The sequence below is a fragment of the Falco naumanni genome, chromosome 5 (genome assembly GCF_017639655.2).
Source record: "Falco naumanni isolate bFalNau1 chromosome 5, bFalNau1.pat, whole genome shotgun sequence".
Lineage (NCBI taxonomy): Eukaryota > Metazoa > Chordata > Aves > Falconiformes > Falconidae > Falco > Falco naumanni.
In genome coordinates this window covers 55,397,268-55,409,687 of record NC_054058.1, presented here as the reverse complement: position 1 = coordinate 55,409,687, position 12,420 = coordinate 55,397,268, and the positions used below count along the sequence as shown (strand labels likewise).

The 12,420-nt window shown below is 45.5% G+C and overlaps 1 protein-coding gene across 1 annotated transcript in view; it reads right to left on the bottom strand.

The window, feature by feature from the left end:
- LEMD3 (LEM domain containing 3) overlaps nucleotides 1-2,849 on the bottom strand; it is a 50,612-nt gene extending 47,763 nt beyond the window's left edge. Inside the window, exon 1 of the mRNA XM_040594844.1 lies at nucleotides 1,218-2,849. Within this exon, the coding sequence (XP_040450778.1) occupies nucleotides 1,218-2,763 (1,546 nt within the window). The 5' untranslated portion in view covers nucleotides 2,764-2,849. The remainder of the gene's footprint in view (nucleotides 1-1,217) is intronic.
- Nucleotides 2,850-12,420: the final 9,571 nt, after the last annotated feature.

Sequence of the window (12,420 nt, the reverse complement as noted above, 5' to 3'; positions counted from 1 at the left end):
CTTCCTAAACACTGAATCCTTTACCCCCTCCCACCAAGGAGCACAAAACAGAATTAAGAACTATTCTGTTACCACGATGTAATGAGTAACATTTGAAACTGAAAAGAAAAAAACCCATCCCACACTGCTATTTCTGCCCTGTAACATGTAGCAGATCCCAATCTAACAGTGGGATCACTCCTTACAAGGCACTGTAGACGTGTCCAACACATGAGTATATAAATCCTCTACCATCTATACAAAGAAATATATACACATGCATACACCCCACACACCTTCCTCAATTATTTCAAGAAAAATGCAAGTCCCCAGGAACCTTCTAATGCTCTCACATCCCCAAACCAGGTTTTTGCATAATTTTTCATTGCTCCTGATGGGAAATTAAGACAGTAACGGCATGATTTTTCTTTCTGGTGTTACAATCTCCACTGTCCATTTCAAAGCAGCCAAGAATTGAATTAGCATGAATCACCACCCTTAGGTGGAACGTTTCCATTTTTGCATGCTTTGTGAAAAGAAAATGGTAGTTTCTAAATTCATTCCAAGAAGTTACTTTCACATATTAAAGAAGCTCCCAAGTAATTCAGGATTAAAAAAAGAATGCTCTGAAATTCAAACTAAAAAGCACAACAGTATTTCACACATACTATCAACTAAATTTAGAGAAAAGTACTTATTAGAAAACAATACACAATAGGTCCAGCATTCACTGCAGTTTGTTGTAGTGTGTAACATCGTCTCAACCTAGCATCTTTTTCAAGCCTCAGTACACATAAATGAAAACAACCTGTTTTATTACCAAACAACTACAGTAAAATCTCAGCCCTGCAGGAACCCCAGGTATCTAAGTGTGCACAATTACTTCTGTGAGATTAGCATAAAGCCTTATGTTATCAATTCTCTACTAACCGTAGATCTGCTTTATTGAACAAAACACAAAATTGCTTTGTGTAGAAAACAAGGTATCAACAGATTACAGCAGGGAATGCCCGGATTTGAGTTTATCCTCACATGTCTTGCAAGCTTATTATACCAGCTTGAAAGGTATGTATTTAAGGAAAGGCAGTATCTCTGTGCTCCATCCTATATAGAAAGATTAAACCGATGTGGAACCCAGAACTGTTCCAGTCAGGGATGTCTGGGAACACAACGGTGAATTAACAGTTGTATACCCAGTTGCAGAAAGCAACTGCTCTTACCCTTCACCTAATACTTACTGTTGGCTCCCACATCCTCAGCTACTCCAGAACCTCTCATTCTCAGGTATGTGAATCCCAGTATCAGAAAGAACAAGCATGCAGCAGTTAAGAGGAACATGGACAGGTAATGTGCACTGAAGCCTCCAGTGGTGGATACCTCCTCTCTTTTGAACTGCTGGAGAAGCTCCTCCTCGGGCTCTGAGAGATTCTTCTTGTAGGTGTTTTTCAGGTAGGTATGATTTGAACCCGTATGATTGGAGTGGTTGAGTCTAAGAGAGGAGGTGGTTCCACCCGAGGGAAGGCTATTAGTAGCTGAATAGATCCTGGTTTCCACGCTACAGCTACCAGCAGCACCGCTGAGAACATGATTATTGGTCGCTTTCCTAATGGTGCCTGGAGGGTCAGTGATTTTACTGCTGTCCACGTCCGTGAGCGGCGGTGGCAGCAACAATACTGCAGGGGATTTCTTAGATAGGCCAATGCGGTATCTGGGGCTGGGAGGATTAGAGTCCAGATTTTCACATCCTCCTCCTCCCCCCGCCGCCGCCTCCTCCTGATTTCTGCCCCTGTCTAGACTCCCGGCAGCAGCCGCCTCCGCCGCCCTGTCATTCGTTACGACTACACCAGCACCACAGCCTCCGCCAGCCCTTTCTTGGCCCGTCTCCATCACGCCAGCGCCGGCTGCAGCGCATTTGCTTGTTATGAATGGAGCAGGAGACTTGCCGAGGCTCCGTCTGGGCCGGCGAACTGCAGGCTCCTCCTTCGGTACCTGCTGCTTGGCCCTCGCCCCCGCCGCCTCCGCCTGCTCCTCCTCCTCCGAGTCGGAGTACTTGTCCCTGCTGCCGCCGTAGGAGAGGAGCCGGTTACCGTTCACGGTCCGGTTTTTCCACCGCAGCTGCTCGCTCTCCTTCTCCTCCTCCTCCTCCTCCTCGTCCTCCTCCCCTCCTTCCTCGCCGCCGTCCCCGGGCTCCCTCGCACCCTGAGCCGCCGCCGGTCTCCTGGCCGCCGCCCCCCACCAGGCGTTGGGCTTCCGCCGGGCCGCCTCCTCCGGGGGGGAGCTGTTACTCACGCCGCAGGCGCCGGGGGGGGCGGCGGGCCTCAGGCCGCGGAAGAGGGGTGAAGCCCGCTCCCTCCTGCCGCCGCCGGCGCCGGCCTGGCTCCGGGGACTGGCTTCCACATCCGACTCGTCCGAGCTGAAGCCCAGCAGCACTTTGCCGCCCCCGGCAGGGGGTGCTGCGCGGCTCCGGCCGCTCCCGGCGGCAGCCCCGGGGAGGTAGGGGTGCTCGGCGCCGGCCAGCCGCGCGACCACGCCCGGGGCCGCCCGCCCGGAGCCGCCGCCGCCGCTGCCTCCGCCCGGCGCCGCTCCGGCCCCCGTGTTATTGTTGTTGCTGTTCCGGGTCTTGTTGCCGCCGCCGCGGGTCCCGGCCCGCTCGTCCTCGCGCAGCTTCTTCAGCTTCTTCAGGTAGACGGGCCGGGTGCTCTCGGTGACCGGCCCCGGCGAGAAGCCGAAGCGCCTCAGCTCCGAGAAAAGCTCCTCATCCGTGAGCTGCGCGGCCGCCGCCATTTTCCGCTCCCCCCGCCGCCGCGGCGTTTCCTACCCACGCGCCGCGCCGCGCTCCCCGCCGGAACTGACGCGTGCGCACTCGGCTGTGGCCTAGACCTGCCTGTCACCCCGCGGGCGCCGCCCGCCGGGGCCAGACGGGGGAAGGGGGGGCGGGGCCGCGCGGCGCCGGCGGCCCCTCCCCCACCCCGCCGCCCGTAACGGCTGGCGCGCGGGGGGCGCCGGCGGCGGCGCGTGCGAAAGACCTCAGGCCGCCGCCGCGGGGAGGATGGCGGGGCCTGGCGCGGCGGCGGCCCGGCCCGGCGCAGCCCCCTCGGCCGCCGGGTTTGCGGCGGGGGGCGGTGAGGCGGCGGCCCGAGGCGCGCAGGCACCCCCCAGCGGGCGGCACCCCGCAGCCGCGCGCCCGGCCGGCGGGAGGCGTGCCGCTGGGGGTCGGGGAGTCGCGACATACGTAGCCCCGGCGGGCCTGGGGGCGGCCGGGTGGGAGGTGCGGGAGGCGGCGGCGGCGGCGGCGGCGGGGGGTGTCGGCGGAGCTGGAGGGGCAGGCCTGGTCGGAAAGGCGCGGGTTTGTGCACGCCTCTGGCCAGACGTTAGAGCGGGACTGCCGGCTGCGTCCCGGCTGTCGGGACACGCTGCGGTGCGCGATGCCAGGCCCATCGGGCACCTCCCCGTCACTCCGTGCCCGGGTTACAGATCTGCCCCGAACAGCCCACGTGCGCACCCTCCTTGGGCCCTTCCCCGAGGTGGCGGGCGGCTGCGCTGGGCGAGTCAGGCACCGGGACATCACAGCTGTGAGGAGACACGAGGTGTGTCGGCGTGCAGGCAGTGGGAAGCTGCATCCCCACTGTCAGTGGCTGAGCACCACCCTCCTTAAGTTTGCAATTGCCGGGACTTACTCTGCGCAATTTTTTTTTTTTTTTTTTGCACAAATACAGTCTTTCAGATACATTGCGGTTGAATCTGCCCATCTGACTATATACACAAATATGTACTTGTCAGAATGATTGTGCTAACGTAAAAAGATGTCACACTGGCATCTCTCAGAGTGTGAGGTGTGCGCTGGCCCTTCTGGATTGGCCCTTTGGCCACAGAACCTCATGTGGAGGCTTCAGAATCTTCTGACCAGCATGCCTCTTATCTGTCCACCCTGAATGACAAAACCCTGGGCTTACCTACTGCTTATCACGTCATAAATGCAGGAGGCTGGGTTTCCATTTTGACCAACTGACTCGCCTTACACCACCATGCACAGAAGTGGTCCAGAAACAAGATCCATCTGCAGGAACAGTTGCATGTTCCCCCTCACAGTCTGCTGCAGTGGGGATGTTGTGGATGTGCCCTGCTAATGTCAAAACTGAAGTTGCTGATCTTGTTATTGAGGAACACTTGCAGAGCAGGAGTTAAGATAGCTGTGAGGCAGCTATGCGCTGAAGAGCAAACCAAGTCTACAGAGCTACAAGAGTGGCTTGAAGCCATCTTTCATGACGATGATGATGAATGATGGCGATTAACTCCTATACCCCACCCTCCATTTATGACCTACCACACCTGGGAGTGCAGAACCTGTCCTATTGTTCATCTAAGCCTCCTTTAACACAACTCTTCTGAGGCTGAGAAGCACTAGGCAGGGCTCTGTGTTACTGGTGTGCTCCACATGGTACCACTGTGCACAGCCTTCCTTCTCCTTGTTTCCCTGACATAGCAGCCGTTTCATATACGGCAGTATTGTGCATGGGAGCAATGCACAGAACTCCAGCTGTAAGGAAGATTACACTCAACATGAAGTCCGTTGCACATGAAATCGCTAACGTAAATGTACCTGCTCTGTCCTATCTCCCATCCCGTGGTAGCTAATTGATATGACAAATGCCATGAGAAATGCTTCTGACATTCCATGCCTCCTCCTCCGTGAGAAGCAACCCACATCTCCCACCAGCTGTTTGGGATATGTGTCTGAATATGCCCCCTGACTCAGTGCTTGCCTCCAACTGCCTGTGACACTGGCCAAACCAACAGCAGGCAGTCCCAGAGCAGCCACCACCCTGACAAGCGCACTTCTGGCTAGTACCTACTTCAGACACCTTCCTTCTATTAGAAAAATGTGTCCTGAAAGAGCTGAAGATCCTGTCAGCTTACCGATGCAGTCCATATGTTCTGTCTGTTTATTACAGCAAGGGCATGAGTTAGTCTGTAAAACTGTTTACTTAGCAGCAGGAGGGCAGTAAATACTATAGATTGTTAACAATTGAATCACCTCCTGCAAAACTATAGTATGTAGACATACAGAACAGCTGACTGAAAAGTCTGCATATTCCATTTTATGCTTTAAAATCTGTGTGCCAAAATATTTTGAAATGTTTAAAAAACATGTCTTCTGGTTGATACTGCAGTAAGGATACTTCTGCTATCAACCCAAAGTCTCCACATTTCTTTAATAATATACATTAGTATCAATAATATCAATGCCTCATTAGTATCAATAGCTCACATAGCAAGTTTGAAGTAGATACTGAAAGTAGATACTTTTTTGAAGTTAAATGTTGACTGCAAGGAGTGTGGAGACTGTTTTTCATCAGGAAAAAAATCGTAGTTGTTTTCTGAATCAAATATTTTGTTTTATCTTTTCCCTGTCATCCTTAAAGGGCTGGTGTTCTCAGGAAACTGCCAGTTCTTCCATCGGGTGAAAAGATGCTCTTCTGGAGGTTAGCAGCCATACTTCTGTCAAATTCATTGGACTTGGATTTGAAGTTGTATCTTAATACCTCTTTTACCTTTTTTTCCTGATTACAAGTTTGTGTAATGTTCATGCATTTTTGTAAGTTCTTAGAATCTGTGGATGACAATTGCCTTTCTAGGGTTAGCACTTCTCTTACTGCAACTTCCTCTAGCAACGAATGCTGTCCAGTTTCTATACAACTCACTGTTGCATACCTGAAACATTTAGAAATCATGAGTCACATCTAAAAGAAATATGACCCTCTTGTAAAACTCACAAATTTGTAAATGCTGGTGTCTTTCTATTTACCTTTTGATTTTTGCTCTTTAGGGTATGTTGAAATCATATTCACATTGTCTTGAGAATGTGACGTTAATGAATGTGAATGTTAGTGAAGAGTAGAAATGTGCTTTTCCTCTTTTTTAAAAGAAAGTGGAGATTGTCACACAATCACAGAACTCCAGGAACTAGTACAGTTTACTCTTATGACAGTATGCATAGGAAGAAATCCCTTTTCACTATGAAAAAAACCTGTATTAGTCTATTTTAAAAATATTTACTCTGGTTTATCCAGTTGTTTCAAATACTATGTGATGAACATGAAATACTTTTTTCTTATAAAACTTAACAGGCTTTTTACTAAGAAAACTTATTTTTAAATATTACAGTTGCTGCCTCCATGCTAGTTCTGTGTGAACAGACTCACTTGCACATCCCTCTTTTCTTTTTTCTTCTCCTTACAACTTCCATGTGGGTTTGTGTGATGAGAATGAATCTATCTTCTTTAAACTTAACAGCAGTATAATGGTACTAATATGTACCATTTGTTTATGTATCGACCATGCCATTCTGCATGTGAGCCTGTGTCTTTTGTTGATACATCTTTTGCTGAATATGCTTTTCTTTCCTGAAGGCATCCTATTAATATTCTAAAGGCTTATGCTGTCTCTTGCCTTTGCATTGCTGCTTATTTGTGGCTACAATGTGGGTACCTGCAAGGTATCTAGTGCTTGCACTTCCCATGTGATCCTGGACTGCTTGCATATTGCAACAGCATGAGCACAGTGTGCTAGTACCCTACATCTCACAAAGAAGCCATGTGTTTCCAGATTACAATTCTTGCCTAAGTGTCCCACAGTAGTTCCACTCTCACAAAGTATGTGATGACCTGCTGTGACTGTGCAGTTCTTGTCGCTAAAAGTGAACCATCTTAGTTTATTAGTCTGAGACTTCGTAAGGCAACGGAATCCTCTCCTGCAGGTAACACTTTTATATAACCTGTACTGATCCATGGAATAGTGTGTTCTCAACTGGGTGTTCATCTCTGATCTGGTCATGTAATTCCTGTCTCACTTCATTATGTCTTTGTTTCTGGGCTCTGTCCATTTTCATGGGACTGTTGGAGGCATTACTGCTGACTCTGTATGGTGAAAAAAAATCCACAAGGTAGAACTCCAAATCCTTAAGAGTGGCTTAAAAAAATGTATTTATTTAAAAAGGACAGCTTATTTATGTATAAACCTTTCACTAAAATTTGCTTTAAGTGTTCAGTTCTTTTCTCAGGAGCCAGAATGGCTAGGTATATTTGTTTTAAAACCTGAACCGGAGCTGTCCAACTCCCCAGGAATTGAGTTTAAAGAAGAATGCCAGCTATTGGAAGACAAGAGATTTCGTGACAAAATGTAACAAAGAAACAATAAGGAAGAAAAAAGCTAACAGGAAAAAACCCATCAGTAGAGACAAGGTCTTTAGGAATAAAACAAAGGAAATAATAGTGACTAAAAGCTGATGTTTATCACGGTAGTCAGTTTCACATTCCAGCCTCTTGTTTTTGGGAAGCTAATCAGAAACATTCTGGTTACATAGAGGCAGATGTATGAAATCATGAATGCAGATGAATGGTTGAGAGGCCCATCCTGAAGTTGTTCAGAGAGAATGGATAAGCCTTATAAGTAGCACAGCATCAAAATGTCACTCAGCTGTTGGTCTCTAAAACCGTGCTCCATTATCTTATGTCTCAGAGCAATTGCTGCTAGAAGACTGCATGCTGTAATAGACAGTTAAGTGGGTGACAAATCTGTTGTGTAATTCATTCTCTAGAGCATTGTGGTAGATTACATCCAGGGGTTTTTGTTTCAATTTGAAAAGGAAAAAGGGAAGCTGAGCTTGGTAGTCAGGCAGAGTATTTTTCATATTGGTTGACTACTCTTAAGCAGGAACTGGCTAAGTAAAACACACATTTGCTACCTGGAATTGGCAGATGTACTTCTACATATATATAAAGCCCTATCAGCACAGTTGTGGCCAAAAGTCATGGCAATACACTATTCTGGCTTTTGAGCATCTACTTTCCTATTATTAGGTAGACCTTGCAAGTATTTTCAAGGTCTAAGGAATGATAAAATCTCAAGGTGCATCCTTAACACAGGATAATACTGGGAAGGGATCCTGCCTGAAATCAATAGCACCTTGAAAACCTGGAGGTGCTTGATTTCCTACATTCCTGTACCTTTCTTACTTAAGAAAATAATGAGCACCATGCAGGATACAGACATGTTGACTTCACCTGATGAGATTTTTTTGTGAAGTCCTAACCAGCCTGTAATATGGGTGTAGGCATGGCACTCTGGCTTGGGACCTTGATAGTGTTTTGTGGCAATGTGAAGAGCAGTGTAGACAAAGCCACAAAGAGCTCACTGTTGACAATTAAATCCTTGACTTTGATCCAAGGCTACTGTCTTTAAAACTTATGTTTATTTCATTCATCTAATGTTTAAAACAAGAGACATCATTCATGGAACAGTAAAAATGAAGTTTGCATTTTATATTTTCATATAAGAATAATTGTGTAATTCATTTCTTGTACCACAAAGCTCTAATTTCAGTTTATTCAATGAATAAGCGGAGTATAAATACATACAATAGTCAAAAATAATCAAATCAAAGATATTCAGAATAGGGCCACCATTCTGCTTTCTGTCCATGTCATTAGGATGCTGCAAAGCACTAAATTTGGTGTGTTCCAAACAATTACTGGTATTACCATCTACACTTGTTTAGTACTTGGAGATCTGACCAGTTTTCATCACTCTCATGTACCTGGCACTGTGCAAACAGAAGAGAAGATATTCCTATCTCTTGAATATGCACTTGCCTCCATTACCTCCCACCTGAACTGCAGGCAAGATACATAAGCAGGAAGCCAGCAGCCCCTAGAGAATCCCGTGTTCCTACGGAAAGCACTTGTAGATCTCAGCAGCACAGACTGCCACAAGCAGTCTCTCCTGCTCTCACGTTCTTATTGAGTATTGAATTAATCCTCTTGTTGCTAGTGTTCAGTGGTGTTGACCTGGCATATTTAAAAGATTCCCTTAAGCCATGTCATTTCCACTGTCAATAACTCTACTCACGTAGAAAATGTCTCCCACAGAGGAAGGAACTTCCATAAGAACTACTCACAGACAATGGGAACAAAGTCCCACTGGCCCTAAGGACTGCCATTTCCTACTCAAAGTACATGCCACATTTCTAGAACTTTGTTTTCTCCGATAAAAATCAAGTATATTTAGGGAGTGTTAACAATAACCAGTTTTTAGCCTACAGGTAAGTTCTCCATATCTCCATCTAAAAACAGCTTGGTCCTATCTGAACCAAAGCTAGTGTGTGTCACACATCACAGGAGTCTCTAGCATGTACTACACCCTCCTGTTGTCTAACACACGTAGATGTCATCGTTGTACTCAGTTCCCCTCTGTGAGAATGATGCATTGAAAATTTTCCTTCACCACTGTTCAGCTGGCCTCAAACTATGCTGCTAATGGCTTCTGCCCCCTTGCTTCAGCTTCTGCTCTGTGCCTTATGACATGGCAGCAAGCCCAAGAGCGTGCCTCGTTCATCCTTCAAAGATGCTGAACTCAAGAACTTAATATGCCTGGTCACTTGGCAGAGAACACGGGCAATGCATGGCAGAGAGGACCATATTTCACCATTTTGAAAGGTAAGGTGTCTGCCTTCTGCTCACGAAAAGGTGGCTATAACCCCAATACACATTCTCTCCCTACTACTACTCTTAGGTTGACCCAAATGTAAGCAAAGTGTTCTTCAGAGCTGGGCTACTTTGTCGGCACTGCTGAGCATCTTGATTGGAGAATGGAGGTAGGGATGCCAAGAAACTGATGCCCTGGCCCCACAATAATGCCCTTCAGTTACAAAGCCTTTTGTTCTTTACTCTGTGTGGTCATTACAGGCCAGAGGTCTGCCTCTCCTCTTCTGTGTCAGACTTCATACGAAGGCTGGATCCTCCAAGTCCGGGCTGTATCATGTAGCATCCTGTCCAAAGGTGTTACTTAATTTCTCAGAGCAGAGACACATCTGACAAGCTACTTTTCATTATTGTACCTGACCTAAAAAAAGATGGCCTTCACCTTGCTGAACTTGTATTGGAACTGCAGTCCTTTTACTGTAAACTGTTGGATCAGCTCCAGTATCACTTCGGGGAAATCCTCACAGCAGCAAAACCCTAGTCCTCTACCTGCATAGCCAGACAAGAGCAATGCTTTCTGCCAGCTCTCCAGCTCATCTCTCCACACCTCTGTGATGAGTTGGTCTAGCGTGGAACACCTCCCTTTTCTTGTGGAAAAGAAGCATAAAAAGAAAAAAAAACCACATAGAAATGAAACAAGGAGTAGAAATAGGAGAAAGAGTATCAAGAAGAAGTAAGAAAGGTAAAGGGAATAGAAGAAAGCAGAGGGAACAACAGAAAATAGTAATAGCAAAATAAGCACCAAATACTGAAATGACTGCTTCATACCACATGATGCTTTGTAGGACAGCACAGAGGTGTTCTTATGAGGAATCCTAGGGGAGTGTTTGGAGGAGCTTTATGTGTGTATGGGATGAGGCGGGGCAGGGAAAAGAAGGTGGTATTTTTCATTCATCCACACTGTGTAGGGAGCAGTAGGTGGAGGAGTAAACTCTCCTCTCACCCGCACCATGACTTCATCTGGAGTGCAGTCAGTTGTGCTCCAGATGCCAAATGGAAAAGGAAAATAACATTTGCATGGCTGAAGAACTGGGGGCTTGTAGCACACAGATAATGCACCCCCTGAGCAACAGAATGGAGGCTCCTCTAACTCACCACTTGCCAACATCTACAGGCACAGGTTTCCCCTGGCTAAAATTAGTCCTTGTGAAAACTTTCTGGGAAAAAATAAACACAGCAGGAAAAATAAAATATTGCTGAATATAACAGCTACTGAACAAAAAATTCTCCCCTGCTAAGAACCTGTGAGAAAGAATGAACCATCCATGTATATAGCCAATGTACTACTGGAGGGTTTTCAGCCAGTTGTGATCTTAAAAAAAAGCTTAAATTAAATGTGCACTTCACTGTTAGCAGAATAAAGGACCCAAATGACTCACCTAAGGTCATAAAAAAGCCTGTGGCAGAGCTGTAAACCGAGTTAATGTAATGAGGGCATCAGGCAGGAAATGAAGAGCCTTGTTCTTTGCTCTTGGCTCTGCCACTGACTTGCTATGTGGCAAATCACTTCCTCTTCAGGTGACTCAGTTTCTTCCATAGGCAAAGTGAAGTAATGATTCATCTTTGTAAAAGTCCTTTAAGAATAAAGATGGAAATGTTATACAAGAGCAAAGTAGGAATTCCATTCAAGTGCTCTCCCCAGCCCATCCTTTGTCCTCTTCTTGCTGGATTTTTTGCAGAATGATGTCTTTGTTGCTATGAATGGTATTTGGTTAGAGATAATAAAGCTGCAAATTATATAGCAAAAGCATGTTAATGAATTAAATTCCAGATGACTTCTATTATATGCTATAAACAAACAGAAGATGTGCTAGAAGAAAATGATCTGTGTTGCAGAGTTGGTCAGGCAGAGAAAGAAATGCCAGTTAGCTACTCTATCTGGAGGAAAAAGGAGTATGTGACTAAGTAATTTAAAAAGTTGCCATAATGTAAGAAGAAACAAGGTGGGCATGTATTCATAGATTCTTAGAGCTGGGCTGAAACAGGCACAGGTAGAAGAACTTAAAGAGAACACATTAGATCATAAAAGGAAGGTTATAATTTTAAAGTCAACAACTTTGTTTACAGCAGAAGAAAGAAACCATATAGCAGTTGAGGTAAGGCAGTATAAGAGGACAAAAAGGAGTACAGGCTTTACTTTGTGGGTTGGTCCCCAGGGAAACTGAATTAACTCTACTACAAGCTTTCTGAAGTAAAATGGGAAAGATAGGCAAACCAGTTTTCAAATGAGCCTTTTATAATGTATTCCTTATCTTCCAAGTGCCCAAGTTCAGATGTATATAAGACCAGTTTTTAGAAATGCTAATCTTTCAAAAATTTAAATGAAATTAATTGGAAAACCATCTAGAAAAATATAGGAGGAAAATTTTTCCAGCTAAGACCTATATTAATTAATTGAATGAAAGTTTTCAGTAACATACATGCACATTTGCAGCCTGGTGTACACCTGCTATTTGTTATAACCATATGAAAACCTACAAACAGCCAGCTGTATTTTATATCGACCAAGATGGTACCTTCAAATTAATGCTTAAATCTACATTTTACATATGCAATTAAATGTACATAATTTAGAAATGATGTTTCAATTTTATTGTTTTTTTAAACTGTTTCAAACCCTCTGGCATTGAGAATATTGTTCAATCTCAATAAAACCAATATCCAATAGGTCTTAAACATAATTTTGGTTTTGCTTTTACCCAGGCAGCTTTTCCATGCTCCTTTATCCTAAGCTCAAGAGCAACTCCATGCCCATTTGATTATCGAAAGGATATAAATATACGTATAAAGCTGAACTGTTGCATGAAAACATTAGTTGCTTCAATTGCTTCCGTATATTTTGCATGATGCTATGACATTTATTTTATATCACTGCCTTATAATTTGTTTTTAGCTTTCTTAT